The sequence below is a fragment of the Trachemys scripta genome, chromosome 8, assembly GCF_013100865.1.
Source record: "Trachemys scripta elegans isolate TJP31775 chromosome 8, CAS_Tse_1.0, whole genome shotgun sequence".
NCBI lineage: Eukaryota > Metazoa > Chordata > Testudines > Emydidae > Trachemys > Trachemys scripta.
In genome coordinates this window covers 97,711,303-97,734,142 of record NC_048305.1, presented here as the reverse complement: position 1 = coordinate 97,734,142, position 22,840 = coordinate 97,711,303, and the positions used below count along the sequence as shown (strand labels likewise).

The window sequence follows — 22,840 nt, the reverse complement described above, 5'->3', positions numbered from 1 at the left end:
ACAAAACTCAGAGGTTCTGGAAACCACCCCCCAGTCATATTTATAAATGTACAGCAAGCACCAGATCATTCATAGCTTCGGTAAAACATAATGTGTGTAAATATGCAGAAAGCACTACACGTTTCCCAACAGCACTCAAAGCTTCAGGTCCACAGAACATTCCAGTACAGAGCACTGCTATCGCTGACTGTTAAAGTCTTCTTTTAAAACCTCACTTAACTGCCTAGCTCCATGTTGAACTCTTGTAATGGCTGATGTATGGCTGTTCAAAGTCTGCCCTGTCTCCTCCTTCCATCCTGGTGACAGCTTTTCCCCCATTGCCTCACAAATATTATTTAGGTCACATGAGGTAGCTATAACCATTGGAATATTTTTCTCATTGAGATCCATTCTAGTGAGTAAACACTACCAGTGTCCCTTCACTCTACCAACAGCACATTCAACTGTCATTCTGCGCTTTCTGACCTGGTAGTTGAGTCTTTCCTTGGTGTGGGTGAGGTGGCCAGTAAATGGTTTTGTGAGCCCTGGGAGCAAGGGGTAAACTGGATCCACCAGAATCACTACTGGCATTTCAGTAGCACCAGTGGTAATCCACTGGTTGGGAAAGAACGTCCCCGCTTGCAGCTTTCTGAACAGTCTTGTGTTCTTAAAGATGTGGGTGTCGTGCTTTCAGTAACTAGCGCTCAGTTATGTAGGGATAATCTTTACTTTTTCCATCTTCAACTCAACGTGGAAAAAGTTAAGAACGCTTGACCAAATGGCCTTACTATTCAGCATTACCTAGAACTATTTGAGATTCCCACCTCAGCTTTGCTAGCTAAAACCCAATTGCTTTCAGCTGTTCCTGAGTTAATCTCTGACCTTAATAATGGAAACTTTTTCCTGCTGTATTTAGTAAACATCGTCAGTGTTGACCTGAAGATGAGAGTAAATAGAACAGTATTATTATATTCCCTTTTACTTATTTGGAGAAGTGTATAAAGAAATACAAAGATCTAGAAAGGATAAAAGCATGGATAGAAATAGCGAAAGAGGCTTATGACTTCTGTCAAAATATTCTCTTCTGAAGTGATATGGAAGCTACGTTGCTACACCTCATAATTGTGTGCTCACCATGCTCATAACACTTGCAACTCTATATAATGAAATCTCATACTTCAGGATTTCAGCTGGTTGCCTCCAGTGGTCAGGCAGGAATTATTTCCCCTGATGCACAGCTGGCTAGATGGGCTACAGCTAGAACTGGGACACCATTCAGGGTGGACCAGTGGTCTAAGGTAGCACAAAAGATTCTCTTTGTAGATGCCTGACTGTGTGTCTTGCTCACATGCTTAGGGTCAGACTTACTGCCCTATTTGGAGTTGGGAAGGAATGTTCCCACGGGTCAGAGTGGTAGGGACTTTCTTTTTTTCCTGCATTCCTCAGAAGCAAGTGGTGTGGTTTGCCTGCTGGGATCATCTGAGTATATCTTACCTAATCAATTCCCTGCCGTTGCAATATTTAAAAAAAAAAAGGTAATTGGGATGATTTGGTAATTATAGGGCTGTCAGCTTGACATTGATCCTGGGCAAGATAATGGAGTGACTAATACGGGACTCAGTTAATAAAGTATTAAAGGAGGTTAATGTAATTAATTAAATCAATATGGGTGTATGGAAAATAGATCCTGTCAAACTAACATATCTTTTTTTTTTTTTATGAGATGAAAAGTTTGGTTGATAAAGGTAATAGTGTTGAAGTAATATATGGAGACTTCTGTATGTGTTTTGACTTAGTACCACATGACATTTGAATTAAACTAAAATGATATAAAATGAACACAGCACACATTAAACGGGTTTAAAACTGGCTAACTAATAGGTCTTGAAATTTAATTGCAAATGGTTAATTGACATCAAGTGGGTATTTTCTGGTGGTGTCCCCCAAGGATTGGTTCTTGCCCCTGTGCTATTCATCATTTTTATCAACGACCTGGAAGAAAATATGAAATCATCCTTGATAAAATTTGCAGACACAGAAATTGGGGGAGTGGTATAGTGAATAGGACAGATCACTGATTGGTAAACTGGGCGCAAGCAAACAATAAGTGTTTTAGTATGGCTAAATGTAAATGTTTACATATAGGAACAAAGACTGTAGGGTGTACTTACAGGATGGGGTACTCTGTCCTGGGAAGCAGTGACTCTAAAAAACATTTTGTGGTCATGATGGATAATCAGCAGAACATGAGCTACCAACATGATGCTGTGTCCGAAAGAGTTAGTGTGATCCTGATGCACAAACAGGGAAATCTTGAGTAGGAGTAGAGAGGTTATTTTAATCTCTGTATTTGGCACTGGCATGACTGCTGCTGGAACACTGTCCAGATCTGGTGCCCACAATTCAAAAAGGATATTGATAAATTGGAGAAGGTTCAGAAAAAAGTCATGAGAATGATTAAAGAATTAGAAAATATAACCTTACAGTGATAGACTCAAAGAGCTCAATCTATTTAGGTTAACAAAGAGAAAGTTAAGGGTGACTTGATTACTGTCTATATATCTATGGGGGGGACAAATATTTAATAGTGGGCTCTTCAATCTAGCAGAGAAAGGTGTAACATGATCAAATGCCTGGAAGCTAGACAAATTTAGACTGGAAATAAGGAATACATTTTTGACAGTGAGTGTAGTTAACCATTAGAGAACAATTTACCAAGCATCTTGGTGAAGTGTCCTTCATTGTCCGTTTTTAAATCAAGATTGTATATTTTCTAAAAGCTATGCTCTAAGAATTATTTTGGGGAAGTCTGATTACCTGTGTTATGCAGAAGGTCAGACTAGATTATCACAGTGGTCCCTTCTGGCCTTGGAATCTATGAATTTATGAATCTTAGGAACTGGTGGCACCTTGGTCTTTCCTGTTTTCTGCTTGTGACACAAAGTTTACTGTCCTTAGGACTGAAATGCTTTAGTCTAACTAAAGTTGTTGGGCTTACTGTATTGGTATCTGGATGAAATTTAATGGCTTGTGATATACAGGAGGTCACACTAGATGATATAATGGCTCCTTCTGGCCTTAAACTCTATGATACTATAATGGTCACTAGCAGAAGCAGTATCCATTTGAGTACAAGACTTTTGTTGTAGGACGTGAAGACAATTGACTCTCTGTTCACACTACAGTAATATAAATTTAATAAGTTGTTATAGGGTCAACAATTGTATATATTCTAGAATAGGGGTTCTCAACCTTTTTCTCTCTGAGGCCCCCCTCAACATGTTATAAAAACTCCAGGGCCTACCGGGTGGGGGGGAACTCAGGGCTCTGGGCCAGCAGGGGTTGGGGTGCCCTTGGGCATAGGTGTAGTTTGACTTTTATTTGGGGTGGGGGGCAAGAGACGGCAGCTCCGCACAATGCGATCCAGGGAGGGAGTGCCACCTCCACTCCCTGACTTACCTCAGCAGGCCACCCAGGGGGGATGCAACCAAAAAATATAACTCAAAGTGGGTACTCAGTTCAGAAAGTTTGAAAACCACTCAGAGTGCAGGGAGAGAGGTAGGTAGGGGGTGTGTGTAGGCAGGGGGTAGCTCAGGGTGAAGGAAGAGGGTAGCTAGAGGCTATGTGCCAAGAGGGCTCCCTCTGCGGTGGCTACTACCCGAGGGCTCTGCCATCCTGGAGCTGGGTCCCCCTGACTGGGCGGCTTTTAGTGGCTGCATGAGCAGTCAAAGGGGGCTGGGAGCTGAGGAGCAGCTGCAACCCTGGACACCAGCAGCAAATGGGGGGAAGCCACAGCTGTCCACTCCAGATGACACCACCAGCCAGAGGAACAGCTGCCCCGCACTGCCTGGCTCTGGCTTCCCACCTACAACCTGGCCAGAGGGTGAGGGGAACTGGGGGTGGGAGGCTGGAGCTTCCCCTGGGGCTACCCCACTCTGGGTAAGGCACTGCAGTTTGGGAGGGCAATACCTTTGTGCCCCGCAACTCTGCCCATGGGCTCAGGGTTTCTGCCTGTGGGCAGCACTAGGGCTCAGGGCTTCAGCTCTGCCCTGCTCCTGGCTTCAGCTCAGGGGGGGCACTGGGGCTCCCCTGCTGCTCCCAGCTCCAGAGGGGGAGGGCGCCAGTGCTACTAGCTTGACCCTTTGCCACTCCTGGCTTCAGGGCACAGGGGCTCCCAGCTTCTGCCCTGCTCTGCTGCTGGCTTCAGCTCTGCACCGCACCACTGCAGGCTTTGTGGGGGGTGCTAGGGTTCAGGGCACCGGGTTTCAGCTGTGGGGCCTTGTGGCCCCCTTGAAAGGTCTCTGACCTGGGTGTAACAGATGCAACTATAGCTGCCTAAATCTGCAGACAGTCTGAACGAATAGCTTTGAGAAGTGCAAATTTCCATATGCATCTCAATGAGAATCTGCCACTCCAAATGGGGGTGGATGAAGCCACAGGACCCTCATTTTGTGGTGTGTATTGTGCTCTAGATTGTCTTAATCCAGCTCTGAGTAAACACAACACAACTAGGGTTAACATACACTACTCTTCCTTGTTTTATAAACCCATATCTACACACAGAAAGTGTGAATTGAAAAATGAACCGTGTTATCACTATCTAGTTTAAAAATGCAGGAGTTAAGGCTTGTTTTATTAAATATTCTGATAATTAATTCTATTAATTAGTTTGAGTTAAATTTCATTTAAAACTGGGTCCTTCAAAGAAACAAGTGTTCTGTCTCTGTGGTTTTCTTTGTTGTTGTTTTTTTGGGGTTTTTTTTTTTTTTTTTTTTTTTTTGAGGGAGAAGGAAAAGTTAGTTGATATGATCTGGAGCTTTTTATATTGTTGCTGCTGTTTAAAATCCTGTTTCTTAAGAAGCTAAAACAAGACATACATAAAAGAGTAAAGTAAAGAATAGCAAAGATAGAAAATGTAGTTTCTGTCTCCGGTGTTGACTTTCACTTGCAAACTCACTGTTGGGAAAACACAGGCCCAATACACAGTCTTGTCATTCACTCTGAGATCTGGAAACTTGTACTGGCATCAGGCTGTTCAGGACATTTCTTTTAGTTGCCTATTTCTGGTCACAGGCTTACAGCAGTATTGCAAATATGCAATGTTGGAAATCAGCAACAAAGGTTTTAAACAGAAGAAAAAACAACAACAAAGGTTGCAGGATGGATATAATCAACATATCACTCTTTGATGCACAAGAGAACTTCAGCTATGACAGGCATTCAGAATGGACTGACTGGAAGAAATGCTTTGCAAGACTTCACATTGCTACTAAACTCTTCCAGGAAACTGGAGACATCCAGGTATTGTCTTTAATTTATGCTATGGGGAAGCAGGCAGAGTATATCTTTAAATCCTTTGCCTTTACTGATGACAGTCACAAGGATGACTGAAAGAGTTCTGGCTCTGTTTGATGCATACTTTATACCTTTAGAAAAATGTGGTTTATGAAAGGCCGTGTTCTCGCCAGAGAGATCAAGAACCAGGGGAATGTGTTGAGTCTTTTGTAAAAGTCTTTCATACCTTGGCAGAAAACTGAGATTTGTGGATTGCAAAACATGAAAATATCAAAGAGAGACTGATTATTGGGCTTACAGACAAAAGTGTCTCACAGCAGGTTCAATTAAAGACAGTTTTAACCATACACACAGCTATCCAGATAATAAAGCAGAGTGAGCTAGTGAAGGAGCAAAACAAAAAGCAGGAGCAACTTGAAAAACCAGAAACTAGCTCAGAAGCAGTAAAGAGACACAGCATGTCTGCAAAAAATAATTATCATAAATCCACTGAGGAAAAGAGGGACAAGTCCATAGCTACAAAATCTTTCAGACTAAATTCACAAGATGTGGAAAAATTCAGAGCTCATTCACATCTTCAGTTTGTTCCTCAGACGGAACAATTAACAGAGTAAACTTTACAAATGGCAGATGTAGAACAAGAAGAATACAATTCCAAACCAACCACAACCAGCCATTGCAACTAATGGACAGCCAGATCACAAAGTTATTAGGCATTTGAGTCATGTTATTAGAAAACCTGTATGATTCAGAAACACCTTAACAAACTGATATGTACTGAACTTTAAAGTTTGCTTGATAGAGTAAAATTTTGTAAATGGTACGACTATAAAACTTAAAGGGGGAGATGTGATGGAATGCTAAAACTATTATAATGTTCAGCCAGCAGGTGGCACTGTGTGTAACATACTTTATCTGAGCTGGTAACAATTATACCTGACAGTGCTTTAAAGTATCTTAAAAAGAACACATTTCTTGTATCTTTCTTCATGATGAATGTTCTGTCGCCAGTCCAAAACTGGTACAGAAGCCTGTCCTACTTGTAGCAGTCCTGCAATCTACCGTGTACAAGCAGCATGTGACAGCCATCATAGCCAGACTTTAAGAAAGAAGGTGGTGAAAGAAAAGGACACATGGAGAGTGCGAGGGGAAAGATGAAGTCTCATATCCCAGCTGGTGATCAGAATTGAGCCAATGCAGGTGATAGTGTCGTCTGGTTGCTTCTCTGAGGCCTGGTCTGGTCAGGACATCTCGCAGGATTAGGATGAAGAATATCTGCGGTTCCAGGAGATAGTGGGGTGGCAGCAATGCCGATAACGTTTTCTTCCATTGTTGGCAGACAGCTGCTGCTTCTGCTAGTTTTTCCTAAAAAGTATTTTCTTTTTAAGACATCCCCTCCCGCCCCCCAAGAAGGGAGTGTTGGGCAGTTGGCTAGGAGATTTCATCCCATCCTCTTGGCCGATGACCTGGCCTCATTTATATATGCCTTTGTCACCTCTCATCTAGACTGAAGCAATGTAGTATACCTGGGCATGAAGCCTTCAGTGCTTAGAGTGCTTTTCCTAAGTGAAATAGGCTATCACAAAACACATCATATCTGTCCTCTGCTCAATATGCTGGCTTCCTATAAAATGCCAAGTCAAGTTCAAGGTCTTGGTCCTTTTTATCAAGATGCTCAATGCTTGGACCCAGGATATCTAAAAGGTTACCTAGAAGTCCAACATGAACACCATGGTCAACAGCTCTGCTCCTATGGCACAATGGACCTTTCTACAATAAGGGAAAAGCTCATCTGTGCAGGAGACAGATCTTTCTCAGGCCGGTCTGAGACTGTGTAATGAACTCCCACAGGAACGAAGAACCATCACAAACTTCAACACTTTCTCTTCTCTGTGCATATTGCACTTCTTTGACCTTCCCTTCTCTAATATAAACATATGCTCTGTGTGTATATATATATATTTAAATTGAAAACAAAACATCCTACTAAAACAACACCTGCATGCACACAGAATTCTTCCCCAGGAAGAGGATATGAGAGAGAACAAAGAACATGTGATGGATGTTAGTCACATTGCTCAGTTCAGTACTGAAAGGTGCTCAAATACTGTGGTAATGAGCATAGTATAAGAACCTATATAGAATACAATTCAAATGTTTGGATTTCTCTTACATTTAAACGTAACTCTGAACTGCCTGGTTTTATAATGCGTCTGGTTTTTGGTGTGTGTGAGAGTATGTTGGGTGGGTGGATAATTGCAACATCCCCGTGGTGCTTTTTACTCTAAATTACTATCAACCTTATCTCCATTTTAACCCAGTTTTTGTCTGGGAATATAATTAAATGGCAAAAAGGGACTGGTAGATATTTTTTTTAACTTTTCTGCTCTCAAACTACCTTTCATGCTTAGCAGATCTTCAAGGACATCACTGTGGGGAAGGGAATGCAGTTCAAAAACCTAGAACGGGTTCTCAAACTTCATTGCACTGCAGCACCCTTCTGACAACAAAAATTACTACATGACTCCAGGAGTGGGGACCGAAGCCTGAGCCCATCCGGGCCTCCACTGCTCCAGGTGGGGGAGAGGTTGGGGGGCAGCCAAGCTGAAGCCCAAGGGCTTCAGCCTGGGGAGGTGGCTTGTAACTTGAACCCTGCCGCCCAGGGCTGAAGCCTTCAGGCTTCGGCCCCAAGTGGTGGGGCTCGGGCTTCAGCAAGTCTAAGCTTGCCCTGGTGACCCCATTGAAATGGAGTTGTGACCCACTTTGGGGTCCCAACCCACAGTTTGAGAACCTCTGGCCTAGAACAAATATGAAAAATTCAGAATTTTTCAGACTTTCTTTGGGAGTTCTGTGGCTGCAGGTGGACAATTGAAGATTCAAATATTATTATAATTGATTTCACAGGTATCTCATGTTACAAAATGGCTTGTGTGCACTGCTGATTTCGGATGCAAATAACATGGATAGTGTTCCTTCGGAGGAGTCTTCGGAATGGGAGGATAATGATGAGACCGAGATTGAAACTGATGAAGATGATGACTCAGGAGCAGAGATGGATGAGGACAAGGAAAATTATGAGGATGATGACAATGATGGAGATGATGAGGAGGATCCCAATAATTCTGATGATATGGAAATGGAAGAACTAACAGAAAAGGAAGAAGCAAAGAAGAGAAGTGGTACAGAGAAGCTGGTATGTACTAATGTTACAGAGTCAAAGCTTGTTAAGTGGAGAACTACTCTCATGGTCCTAAGCTCTTAAATATTGTGGTCTGACAAACAAACAGGCTAGTCCTCCATTCCTGAATGTCCTATCCATCTAGTTACTAATGTGGCCTCTATCTCTGGTATCTGAGCATCTACCTCTCTTGTTCAGGGTTGAGCCTATATTACCATTACTTATGGACTCAGAGCTCATATTTCCAGCAGAACATCCTGGTCTGTTTCACTCTTCTGTTCTTTGTTGAGTATAGAGTAGCTCTGTTAGATTGTTAGAACTGGAGTTCTCACCTACTAGATAAAATGACTGTATTTTTTTTTTAGAAGTGACTCCTCAGTGTCTGTTGTGTTTATTTTGCAGTCTGCAGCTGCTCTTTGTGTTGCTGTTGGGAGTTTCTGTGATCCTGAGGATCTGCCTGGGTTGGCACATTTTCTGGAGCACAGTATGTATCATCTTACATTTCAGTGTTTCCTCCCAAAGTGAAAAATGTAATGACATTATTTTGGATTTATTGATTTATATGAAATATTCTAGAAGCAGAATGCCAGATGGGTGTGATATGTAGGTACCACATCAAAAAGGTTTTAAGGAGGGATGTTAGAGGCTAAGATGGGGGTTTCATGAATTATCAGGGGGAGTTCTCCCCAAGTGTAAGGGGTTGCATGAAGAATGCATGGAGGTGAATGTGGGGCTGGCATCACTGGTGATATAAAGTTGTTGGGGGTGGGTAAACTTCATAATACAAACAAGTTGGAAGGTAGGGTAGAACTAAATGATGGAGGGCCTTAAAGATGAGGACCACATGCTGTGCTTGGTGTGGTAGAGAGTGAAGAGTGGGTGAGGTGATTGTGACACAGAGGCTCATAGGTAAAGGGCTCCCTATTCTTTGCAAAAAAACCTCTTACTTCAGACTTGACAAATTCATTACACCAAACATGCGCCTTACAGGATATTTATCCATAAAGAGTAACATTAGGATACCTCCAAAAAGCTAGTAACTTGTCAAGATTCATATAATAGCAAGGTGTATGTATGGGTGATATTTAAGGAATAATTAATGTATATTGAAAGTATGCTTTATAGACTTGGAGTAAAAAATTAGTCACCAGGAGATATGTCTTGGTGGTGGGCCGTTCAGGTCACTCTGCCCTGTTTAGTTGGTGATGCAATGCAAGGCTTGATTATTTATCCTTGTTCAATCCAAAAACCATCAAGGAAAAATCATAAGAGACAACCGCAAATCATCAAATCCTATTGAGGGTAAAGAAAGTAATGTTACAACAAGACAGGGATGCCCTGCCCATGAATAGAAACAAAAGATTGTTTCAGATAACACAGATGAGGGAAAGGTATTCTGGATGATTTCACTGAGGAGACATTTTGAGGAGCAAGTTGTTCTCATGAAAAATTGGATCCTGATTCCTGTGAAGCCAGCCAGCTCTGCAACAGACAGAACTTTTGGGGAAAAACCTACTTTATTAGACATGAAAGGTAACTGTTAATAAGTGTCAAGTATCAAAGGGGTAGCCGTGTTAGTCTGGATCTGTAAAAAGTGACAAAGAGTCCTGTGGCACCTTATAGACCAACAGAAGTATCGAAGCATAAGCTTTCGTGGGTGAATACCCACTTTGTCAGACACATGTGGTGGAAATTTCCAGAGGCAGGTATAAATATGCAGGCAAGAATCAGTCTAGAGATAACGAGGTTAGCTCAATCAGGGAGGATGAGGCCCTATTCTAGCAGTTGAGGTGTGAACAGCTAGGGAGGAGAAACTGCTTTTGTAGTTGGCTAGCCATTCACAGTCTTTGTTTAATCCTGCGCTCATGGTGTCTTTCTTGGGCTTGTCTTGCAGCAGGAGGCTTCTGGGAAACAAATCAACAGAGCCAGACGTGTACGTGTAGACTGATTCTTGCCTGCATATTTATACCTGCCTCTGAAAATTTCCACCACATGCGTCTGACGAAGTGGGTATTCATCCACGAAAGCTTATGCTCCAATACTTCTGTTGGTCTATAAGGTGCCACAGGACTCTTTGTCACTTTTATTAATAAGTGTAGACCTAGGTTCACATTTTATTTTTTTTATTTTGGGTTGTAATGACTTGTTTTCATCACTCTGTTGTTTCTAGTAGAATCTCTATCCTTTCTTAAACCTTGTTTTATGCAGGAGCGGTGATTTAAGGTAAAAAAGATAAGTGAGTTATCCTACGCTGGTGGAATTTCTGTGAGTAGCCAGTGTCGGGCTAGATATCACAAGGGAATGATTCAAAGGGTTTGGGGTGCACCTATTGCTAGCCCTTTCTTTGTCTTAAAGGTTGGCATAGCCTAGAGGAGAGTGCTTGAGTGGCTGAAAGGCTGGTGGTGCTAGAGAGCTGACACCAAGCCAAGCACAGGCATGACTCCCTTATGCGGGAGGCTGGGGGTAACAAGATGACTCTCTGTCCTGGATATGCCGAGGACCATCACAGGGGTCATTATTATTTTTTATATTACCATTATATCTAGTAGCTCTAATCATGGATCAGGACCCCATTACTGCTAGGTGCTGTACAAACCGAGAATGAAGGAGATGGTTCCTGCCCTAGGGGGTTTACAATCTAAGGGTAAGACTAAAGACATCAGATGGATATAGATCAGAGGGAAATACAAGTAAACAATGAAGCAATATTGGTGAGCATGACAGGCAGTGATCTTTGCACACTAGCTCTTAGTTGTGTGTCGTCATGACTGGTAGGAACATGAGCCTAGTGGCAACATTTTAAATGGATATGAGGGAGGCTAATTTGGAGGCGTCAAGGACGGGTGGGTAAAAATTGATAATTAAAAAAAATCAAAACCAGGTTCTTTTAATTTAAATTCAATTTTTAATGTAAATTAAATTCATTTTCTTTTTAAAAATAAACCTAATTTAAAATTATGGCAATTTATGCTAATGCCTAAATTTATTATAATATGTTAAAATAATTTAAATGAATAAAAATGCTGAAACAACGGTGAGAAGAAATTTAGAAGTGGATAAAAAAGTGAGCTTAAAACTTATATAGTACAGAGCTCATTTGATGTATCTTTTAGCCAAAGACTGAGGTATACCAGGAATAAAGGAAAATGTTGTTGAAATGTTGTTCTTTAACAATCACTTTGCATCAGATTCACTGAAGAGAGGAGTGAAATAGTGTTTCCTAATATCCAACCTAGACCTCCCCCACTGCAACTTGAGACCATTGCTCCTTGGTCTGTCATCCGCCACCACTGAGAACAGCCGAGCTCCATCCTCTTTGGAACCCCCCTTCAGGTAGTTGAAGGCTGCTATCAAATCCCCCCTCACTGTTCTCTTCTGCAGACTAAACAAGCCCAGTTCCCTCAGCCTCTCCTCGTAAGTCATGTGTCCCAGCCCCCTGATCATTTTCTTTGCCCTCCGCTGGATTCTCTCCAATTTGTCCACATGCTTTCTGTAGTGGGGGAGGGGAGCAAAACTGGGCGCAATACTTCAGATGTGGCCTCACCAGTGCCGAATAGAGGGGAATAATCACTTTCCTCGATCTGCTGGCAATGCTCCTACTAATGCAGTCCAATATGCTGTTATCCTTCCTGGCAACAAGGGCACACTGCTGACTCATATCCAGCTTCTCATCCACTGTAATTCCCAGGTCCTTTTCTGCAGCGGTGCATGGGATTCTTCCGTCCTAAGTGCAGGACTCTGCACTGGTCCTCATCAGATTTCTTGTGGTCCAATCCTCCAATTTGTCTAAGTCACTCTAGACCCTATCCCTACCCTCCAGCGTATCTACCTCTCCCCCCAGCTTAGTGTCATCCGTGAATTTACTGAGGGTGCAATCTATCCCATCATCCAGATCATTAATAAAGATGTTGAACAAAACCAGTCCCAGGACCGAACCCTGGGGCACTCCGTTTGATACCGGCTGCCAACTAGACATCGAGCTATGGATAACTACCTGTAGAGCCCGACAATCTAGCCAGCTTTCTATCCACCTTATAATCCCTTCATTCAATCCGTAGTTTTTTAACTTGCTGGTAAGAATACTGTGGGAGACCGTATCAAAAGCTTTGCTAAAGTCAAGATATATCACGTCCACTGCTTTCCCCATATCCACAGAGCCAGTTATCTCATCATAGAAGGCAATCAGGTTGGTCAGGCATGACTTGCCCTTGGTGAATCCATGTTGACTGTTCCTGATCACCTTCCTCTCCTCCAAGGGCTTTAAAATGGTTTCCTTGATGACCTGCTCCATGATTTTTCCAGAGACTGACGGGAGGCTGACCAGTCTGTAGTTCCCCGGGTTCTCCTTCTTCCCTTTTTTAAAGATGGGTACTATATTTGCCTTTTTCCATGCTGTCATGCTGGAAGGGCATTATGAGTGGGGTTCCTCAGGGATCAGTTCTGGGTCCAGTCCTGTTCAATATCTTCATCAATGATTTAGATAATGGCATACAGAGTACACTTATAAAGTTTGTGAATGGTACCAAGCTGGGAGGGGTTGCAAGTGCTTTGGAAGATAGGATTAAAATTCAAAATGATCTGGACAAACTGGAGAAATGGTCTGAAGCAAATAGGATGAAATTCAATGACAAATGCAAAGTACTCCATTTAGGAAGGAACAATCAGTTGCACACACAAAATGGGAAATGACTGCTTAGGAAGGAGTACCGTGGAAAGGGATCTGGGGTTCATAGCGGAGCACAAGCTAAATATGAGTCAACAGTGTAACGCTGTTGCAAAAAAAGTGAACATCCTTCTGGGATTATTAGCAGGAGTGTTGTAAGCAAGACACGAGAAGTAATTCTTCCGCTCTGCTCCGTGCTGATTAGACCTCAACTGGAGTATTGTGTCCAGTTCTGGGTGCCACATTTCAGGAGGGATGTTGACAAATTGGAGAGAGTCTAGAGAAGAGCGACAAAAATGATTAAAGGTCTAGAAAACATGACTTCTGAAGGAAGTTTGAAAAAATTGGGTTTGTTTAGTCTGGAAAAGAGAAGACTGAGAGGGGACATGGTAACAGTTTTAAAGTACGTAAAAGGTTGTTACAAGGATGAGGGAGAAGAATTGTTTTTCTTAACCTCAGAGGACAGGACAAAAAGCAATGGGCTTAAATTGCAGCACGGACGGTTTAGTTTAGACATTAGGAGAAACTTCCTAACTGTCAGGGTGGTTAAAGCACTGGAATAAATTGCCTAGGGAGGTTGTGGAATCTCCATCATTGGAGATTTTTAAGAGCGGGTTAGACAAACACCTGTCAGGAGTGGTCTAGATAATACTTAGTCCTGCCACGAGTGCAGAGGACTGGACTAGATGTCCTTTGCAGTTCTAGGATTCTATGTGATGGGGTGTGCTAACTCCACACTGGTGAGGTGAGGGTTAAGGAGTTGCTCTGGCTACCTTTGGCTGCCCTGCTGGGCATGCTGCCAGTGGAGGGAGAGTTCAAAAGGGAGCAGCTCAGCTCAGTCTAGGTGAACTGAGCAGGAGAGCAGTTGGATTCTGTAGCCTCCTGCAGAGAAGCAGCTGGGACAGGGCTCACCGTCAAGCCATTCAGGCCTTTCAACTGTGGGGGCTGAGGATGACGTGTTGCTGCAAATAGGGCAAGACACTTGGGAGAGTGACCTGAAAGGACACCAAGGGGACTCCAAGACACACCAGTTGTGCAGATGGAGGAACAGAAGCAGGGGGAGGAAGTGTCACAGGGGTAAGGGCTGGCGCCTGTCTGTAAGCTATGCGTCTGGACCATTATTTTGAAGGGCCCCGGGTTGGAACCTGGTGGAGCAGCATGGGCCTGGGTTCGCCTAGCCCCAGTCACTGGTTCTCACTGTTGGGTGACACTGACACTGGCTCTAGCCACTAAGCATGGTGGCCACAGATTCTAGCTGCTAGGCAAGGCAGCCCTTGACTCTCACCAATGACTCTGGGCAACATAGTCCAGAATATCGCCACTCGTGGGTACTGCTGGTCTTGGACATAAATCCCCCCCGCCCCGACAGTGCACTTTAGATTAATCATTTATTTTCAATAAATGGACTGAAATAGTAATTGCTTGTTTCTTACAGTTCCTTCAATGTTAGATAAATTTGAGTGCTTGTATGTCTGTTTCTCTATGGTGGCCTACTGAGGACTAGATTGAGACTGATGTGCTCAGTTTTAAGGTGCAACTTAAAATCATACTTGAAACCAAGTGTTTTCCATATTCTGAAATGATTCCATTCTATATGTTGCATTTTTAGGCTGGTCAATTGCTACAGGCTAGATTTCCCACTGGCTTACATCTTGTGTAGTAATTTACACCTGTGCAAATGGACATAAAATGCTGTTAAATCAAATGGTAATGCACTGTTGCTTTGTGTAAATGCCTTCACAAGGTGCAAGGCAGTGGGAAATCATGTTGTCTATATGTAATTGTGTCTTTCTGAAATCATCATTGTGTCTATATCTGCTTAATTTTGATGGATTGTGTTTCAGTGGTATTTATGGGCAGTTTGAAGTATCCAGATGAGAATGGGTTTGACGCATTCCTGAAGAAACATGGGGGCAGTGACAACGCTTCAACTGACTGTGAACGGACAGTCTTCCATTTTGATATCCAGCAGAAATACTTCAAAGAAGCACTTGATAGGTAACCTGGCTCACACCAAAAAAAGCACTGGTTCATTTAAAATAGATTAACACAATGTGTGTCTGCCTGAGGAAACTACATATATAACTTTGCATTGCCTTGTCTTGGCCTGATTGAAGGGAGCCTGCCGTTGCTGAGCTTCCATAGGTCCCCTTATTACAACCGAGGTCCTTATAGATGGAAGGAGACTGTGAGTTTCCCTTAGATCTCTCACTGTCTTTTGAGGGAGTAGTAGTATCCCAGTAGTGTATAGTCTCTTAGGAGTGATGTAATTTATGTACCTGCTATGAAAATGTAACCCTTCTGCCCATCTAAGTTGGCAGCAACAAGGGCCGGGTTCTGTATCTAGGGGTTCCGTTTCAATAACACAATGCAAAACCAGCTCGAGCCCCCACCCAGTGACCTGGGACAATTACATACCACCCCCTGGGCGCCTCTAAGAGGCAATACTTCCCCTCTCGCAAGCACGGAGTCTGAGTGTAACAGATAATGTTTAATAACATGAGGTAAACAACATCAGCATTAAACTGGAAAAACACCACAACTAGAGTTCTTAGACCAAACCATGAGCGAAGACCCACCCCAGCAAATTGGTCCGTGTCCTCTCCCGTTGGTTCTTGAAACCAGCGACCCAAGAATCACCAAAGTCCCAAAAGTCCACCAATCCCAAAGTCTCTTGGGTCCAGCAACCCAAGAATCACAAAAGTCCCAAAAGTCCGACAACCCCCCAAAGTCTCTGTCCATGATCAGTGCAGCCCCAGAGTTCAAAGGGGGGGGGGTGAGCAGGGTGTTAAGGGGCACCTTATGTGATCCGAGGCCAAGCGGCTGCTTCTCCGTGAGGTTCCACCGCAGCCTTCACCACGAACTGCTCCACTCCACCCGCAGTCCCACTCCTGCCGTCCCACGAATTGCTCTGGCAGCTGCTCCGCTCCGCTCCCCAACCTGTGAGCCACTCCGCTCCGCTCCAGCCGTCCCTTGGGCCGCTCCCACAAGGCTCTGCTCTACTAGCTGCTCCTCCAGCCACTCCACTCACCGACCTGTGAGCCGCTCCGCTCCCCCCCCCGCTAAGCTAAGTTAGCTTAGCAATATAGCTTCAGGCTCCCCCACTAGTTAACACAGCCTCAGTGATCTCAGCTCTTAAATAGCTTTAGCTCTTTAGTGATTTCAGTTAGTAGTAGGGGAGCCCCAGTGCTGGTGCACTATTGGCCCAAAGTAAACTCAGCTCAGCTCAGCAGTCTGTAACTAGACTCCTAAGGGAATCAAAGTTAGCTCTGACATTCAACAGTGGAGAGAGGAGGTAGTGCAATTGGTGTTTCAAACCCACAAAGAGGGCTCATACCATCAGGTATAAATACCTATCCCCATCCTCTCTCAATTCATTGGGTTTTGTAACCCATGCCCCTTGACAAGCAAATGCTACTTAGGTAATGGTGAATGACTCACTCAGTCCTTCTGTCATACAACAGTTCCACTGGCCTTGATTCACAGAATCAGGGTAACAAAACTTTATTCTTCCTGCCCCAATAACAGAGAAACTGGGGATCCCACACCAGCCAAAATAACCACTTTGAGTTGCTGTGGTTTCATGCCAGGCGAGTGGGTGTGCCTATGCAAACAAGATCAGCCCCTGGAGTTCTTTTCCACACTCGCCATAATTCACCACCAGATGTCAGGGTAGAGCTCATCCTGACTCTGCTTACAAAAGAAAGACAACTTTCAATATGTATTTATGCCAGATTACTTGTAGGACTATGATAAATTCTCCTACTGTTGCAATTGCTAGTTCATTCCATTTACCTGGCTACTTAAAGGAGAATCTTTTATTGGCCTATTCCTTTTAAACATGTGTCCCCTTAGGCTGTTTAATTTTTTATTAACAGTCTTTTTTTAAAAAAAATATTGATTCTTATAAGGCAGTGTACTACCAAAAAGGTGCAGTAAAATGATCTACTGCTTTATTCAGCAAAATATATGTTCAGTGCCAGGAAGGATCATTAATTAACTCTCATCATGCCATAGGATATGTCAATACAATAAAGCTCCATTTCTGTCATAGGGAAATTAAACAATCTTCTGGTGGGGAGAGGGTAATTTAAATATTTTTGATATTGACAAAATTTCCTGGGGGGGAATTAGGTTGTACTGCAAATACGCATTTTTATCAAAGCCATTAATATGGTGATGGAACTAATTTCTGCATTAGAATGCACACACAATGGGAATTCTATGATAGCCTTCTGTAAAACATTGGAGGGCAGAATTCATCCCTCCAAAGGTGGGAATCAGACCAGCTTTGGCTATTTTGAAGAGTCTCAAAGATGGGTAGCAAAGATATTTAGACATATGGCAAGACTTGGATATGAGGAGAGACTGAAAAAGCTGGGGCTAGTTGAGAGGAGACAAAGCAGAGATGACATGATACATGTCTATAAAATAATAAATGGTATGTGGGGGATAAATAGGCACACCTATTCATCATCACTCATACAAGAACGTATGAAGTTAATGAAATTGAAAGGCAACAAATTTAAAACTGATGAAGAAAATTTTTTTTTTTTTGCATAATCGATGTGTGGAACTCTGTCAGAAGGGATTGTTGAGGCAAAGAACTTAGTAGGATTTTCAAAATTTTTTCCATCTTCCTCTGAAGCAACTGGTACTGACCACAGTTTGAGATAGGCACCACTGTCTAGATGGACCACTGAGGGTCAGATGTGGTATGGCAGGTCTTATGTGCTGAAGGCAGATGATTCTGCATCCTTTGGTACCATATTCTACCAGTCCACTTCCACTCCAAAGACCTTGCCCTTTGTCTTTCTGAAAATATTAAATAATTGGGTTTATTCATTTTACTTCAGAGGCATTAAGAACATGTGTCAAAAGAGTCCAGAACTATATAATTGTTTCTGAGTTACTGCAAATCCTAAACCTTAAAAAAAATGAATATTGTTGTTTGTCATAAAGGCAGTTTTTTGTTATAAAAAAAAACTTTCTGGAAAATCTTTCAGCCGACAACAGGAAAGATTTGCCATTTTTCTCTTTGTTTTAGGTGGGCACAGTTCTTCATTCACCCACTAATGATCAGGGATGCAATTGACCGGGAAGTTGAGGCTGTCGATAGTGGTAAGAGTAATATTTTTGTCATAACCTTTTTTTGTTTATCTCTACAGCATTGACTGTACTGAAGTTCTTGACAAGATTCTCAGGTATTAAGTGCTGCGAAGTCTGATGCATAATATTTTATATGTCCTTTATTTAACTAGGGGCTAAAATTATGTCAATCAAATTTATTAAATCCTTGAGCCTAATGAAATATATACATTTATGTGAGTGTGAGTCAAGTTGTGTTGTGTTCACCCCTCAATGCAGAGCAAATGTTGGTATTAACATTGATAGGGAGACTAGTCTTGTGAAAAAAGAGTACACTTGAGGGAGAATAATTAGAGTGTGAATCAGTCTGTAAATGATGAGAAACTTCCTCTGATCAAAAAGGCATTCTTTGAAAAATTTCACCAGTCACCTGGTGTAATAAAAAACTGATGCAAAGAATAAAAGAGAACTAGGTTAATAGGGATCTGCAAAGGGGCAAAAATGGATCGGTGCCTTTTCTTGATGCTTCACGATATGTAAAGAAGGGCTAAAAATGTAGATTTTAAGAGATTAAAAAAAATGTTTTCCTGCTTGTGTTTTTAAGTAAAGGTTAGGAATGTCAAGTCTGGTCTTCCCTTGTTTGGCTGGAGGATGTGTTAAACACCTCAAATGTGCAGCTTTCTCTGCCCTTAGTTGAAGACTTGGGTAGGAGAGTGATATATTTAATAAAGACTTCAGAAAAACTCAGGGAGTTGAATTAAATAATTGTTAGCAAAACTAAACAGAACACAGTTTTGGCTAAGGTTACTAGGTCACTGTTGTCTCTTCTGTAGGCTGGGAAGTGCATCTAGGGGTGTTGAAAATTCAGGGCTTGTTGGTGGAATAGGAAGTTTCCCTCCATATCAATTCCTGGAGCTCAGAGCCATTTACAATGCCTGCATAGATGCTACATGACTAGATGAGAAGGAGGAACGATGTTCGTAAGTTTTTTGAACAAGTGTTGCTTAACAGCTGCAAGTCCTCTCCTAGGGTGATTTATTTGGCCAAGAGTGGAAGTGTTTTTCAGTTTGGTCGCTTGCTGTGGAAATTCAGCCAACGCTGGCCTGTATTCAGGACATTTTGGAGTACCTATTGTGCCTTCAGTCCTCTGGTATCTTGGTCAGCCCATTGAGAGTTCACTTGGCAGCTATCTTTGTATTTCATCTGCTCACCCAAGGGAAGTCAAACTTCCTGGTGGTGAAGTTTCTAAGGGAAATCATTCATCTTCACCTGCATGTGGAAGAGCCTGTTCCTTTGTGGGACCTTCATACTGTCATGGCAGTCCTTATGAGTCCTCTGTTTGAGCCACTGGCAACCTGTTATCTGTCCCTCCTGTGCCAGAAGACAGCCTTTCTTGTAGTTGTAACATCTGCAAGGAGAGTATGCAAGCTGCAGGTCTTAATGGTAGAGCCCCTGTGTACACAGTTTTTCAAGGATAAAGTGACCCTATCACCACATCCAATTTTTTTGGCAAAAATGGTTTTGCAGTTTCACCTTAAGCAAATGATTTATTTACTGATGTCCTTTCCTAAACTGCACTCCAATGTGGATGAACAACGATTTCACACTTGGGATGTGAGACAATGCTTGGCATTCTATCTGGAGAGACTGACTTTTCAATCACCTCATCTGTTTGTCTCTTATGTGGATCGTATGAGGTGTCAGGCAGTCTCTGTGGAAATGATTTCCAGGTGGATAACTTCTTACATTACATTAGCATATGCAATAGCTCAGACCATGCCTTCACAGAGCTTGCAAGCTCATTTGATGAGAGCCCAAGCGACGTTGATAGCATTCCTCAGTGATATGTCAGTATTTGACATTTGAAGGGCTGTTGCTTGGTGTTCTGTACGTGCTTTTACCAGGCACTATGTGATTACCATGGCGTCTAGGTCAGATGCAAACTTTGGGAAGCCCGTCCTGCAGTCATTCTTTAGTAGACTCTGAGCCCCTCCTCTGTTCTACTTGTGAGTCACTTGAATGGAATACGTGCCTGCAGGCACTTGAAGAAGAAAAGACAGTTACTTGCCTTTATTGCAACTGTTGTTCTTTGAGATGTGAGCGCAGACGTGTATTCCACGATCCATCCTTTGTCATCTCTGCATCGGAGTCTCTATTCTTGACATTTGATGTGAAGGGCAGTGCTACTCTTAAATTGCCAGGGGAGAATTAGAGCCACAGGGCATGAGCACAGCCCCTCTGGGTACTGAGACACAAAATTCTCTGGCTTCCGTGCACTGGGTGGGCACATGCCTGTGTGCAATACGCGTTTGCACCCATATCTCAAAGAACAGTTATAGTACAGGTAAATAACCACCTTTTCTCTCTTCCCTCCCCATATTCTGTTTCTCAGCAATGGGCTGAGTGTCTTTTTTTCTTTCCCTTCTGCTCTTGTCTTCCCTTTTTTGAGCATTGGCAGCAAATAATGTAGTTTAACTAATTCACTACTACTTTGTGTACCTGACGAAAAGCATGTCCAGTGCTGGTCCATGTACTATGTATGGCCCTGTTGAAAATTGATGTTAGTTACATTAGAACATTGCCCAGTGGTTTAATACAGTGCTAAATCTATAAAATTAACAGAATATCAACTAGCAAGGCCCTCTGATGCAAACAGGAGGGAGCTGCTACTTGGAAGCCTTGCCAGACCTGGGCATCCAATGAAGAAGTTTTTCTGGGGTGAGTTTTGCCCTGACATTCGAAGACTTTAACAAATATGTGTAGTATAGAAAAACTGATGTCTTAACAATTTGAGATTCTTTAGTATTTCACCAAACTCTGGTGCTAGCTGAAATATGTGAAAACAATTCTGCATTTTGAATACTGTAACACACTTCATGATAAAAAGTGCTATGTGAATTGAAGGTATTTTCAACTCCAGCCTTGCTATTTGCCTCATGCCCATTCATGGTAACTTATTGTTAGTGTACTGGTGATATCATCTAGGGCAGCTGTGGTTCACGTAGCCTCCTGTCTTATCCATTATAAATCTTGGAAAAATCGTATTTGCATCTTGGATGTAAAAGACAAGGTACCTGTGGGCTCACAAGGAAGGTTTTTCAAAGCAGTTGGTTCAGCCTCAAAGCTGCAATAGCAACTGAGTGACAGCTTCACTGCCATTGTACAGTCTTGTGAGTAGGGGTGGATAGAAGGGAGAATTCACGTTCTTTCTTTCACCGCATACAGTCCCTGTAGAATCAAACCCCTTGTGTGCTGCTGTGCATTAATTACAAGGTTAGAACCAGCCTTAGATCCTGTCAACTTGCAGTCTAGTCTTTTTAAAAAAGACTAGTTTTAGGTGCTACACCTAATCCTGAATCTCTCCTGACACTTTTTGTGGGTTATAGTAACATTTTCCTATAATCATAATGTTTTTTCTCTCCCATGTTATGAAAGACTCATACAAACAGGGAAAACAGGGAAATTGGCTATGCACAAGGGTTTGTGTAGTACACAAAATGAATAAACTGCAAAATACAGAAAAATATATAGTCTCTAATCTTTATTACAGTGCTCTTAAGAGTTTTTGTAAGAATAGGAGGTGGTAAACTTCAGAGAAGAGTAATTTTTAAAATTGCTGTCCCTTGGACTCTGAATTTCCTGGCAATCATTGTATTTAACCACAATATTAAAATTAGTTAAAACTTTTTTCCCTATGTACCAGTATGTATTTTATCTCAGTATTTGTTCATGTATTCATGGCCTGAACATTCTGTGCTCCATCATGCATTCCTTGCACACCCAAAACTGTGAAATGCTTGTGCATAAGGAATCCAAGATTAGATTCTGTGATTAGATCTTGTGATTAGAAAAGCACTAGTAATGTGAGGCCAAATAGCTACTTTTTTAACATTTACAGGTAATGCAGAGACACTAAAGCATGAGCCTAAAAAGAGTAATACTGATATCTACACCAGACTGAGGGATTTTTGGCAGCACTATTACTCTGCTCACTATATGAACGTAGTTGTCCAGTCTAAAGGTAACATCATTTGTTGCTTAAATACAAATTCTTACATACTGCTTTAAAGTAGAGGACTGTTTCAGCACAGAACTTACACCTGGCTGCTCATTAGCTAATGATGATTCTACTGTAGTCACCTGTATTGGTTTATAAACCCATAGAAAATGCCAGTGTTTAGCTTTTTTTCTATTTAAATTCCCTGGTACTGGTGATTGAGATCTAAGCATCAAGTCTGAAATACCAGATCTCTTGGGGGGATTCTGCGCAAAAAAATTCAAAATTCTGCATACTTTATTTGTCAAAAGAATGCAATATAATCACACCAGTTTTGGTAATTTATTTAAACTACAATACAGAAAAAAGTCACAATAACTATTCGGCATTTCCTAAACACATGAAGGTTAAGTTACAAACACTTGGTAACTAATACCCTGAATTGCAGTTATAATACTGGATTTTCATTTAAATTACATTACAGAATACTAAATAGAAAAAAAAAGGTAGACTGTCATTTTAAATTGCTCAGACTTTCACACATGAAAGTCATACAGTTTTGCTAATCATTGTCCTGGATCTGCCTGGGTACTTTGGGAAGTGCTTGGTTCTGGTTGTCCTGACATTTTATTTGCCCTCA

The 22,840-nt window shown here is 42.1% G+C and overlaps 1 protein-coding gene across 1 annotated transcript in view; it reads left to right on the top strand.

The window, feature by feature from the left end:
* Window positions 1–22,840, top strand: part of LOC117881752 (nardilysin-like) — a 75,593-nt gene that overhangs the window by 4,023 nt on the left and 48,730 nt on the right. Inside the window, exons 2-7 of the mRNA XM_034779395.1 lie at window positions 8,179–8,467; window positions 8,855–8,936; window positions 14,960–15,113; window positions 18,163–18,236; window positions 20,826–20,921; window positions 22,102–22,224. Of these exons, the coding sequence (XP_034635286.1) occupies window positions 8,179–8,467; window positions 8,855–8,936; window positions 14,960–15,113; window positions 18,163–18,236; window positions 20,826–20,921; window positions 22,102–22,224 (818 nt within the window). The remainder of the gene's footprint in view (window positions 1–8,178; window positions 8,468–8,854; window positions 8,937–14,959; window positions 15,114–18,162; window positions 18,237–20,825; window positions 20,922–22,101; window positions 22,225–22,840) is intronic.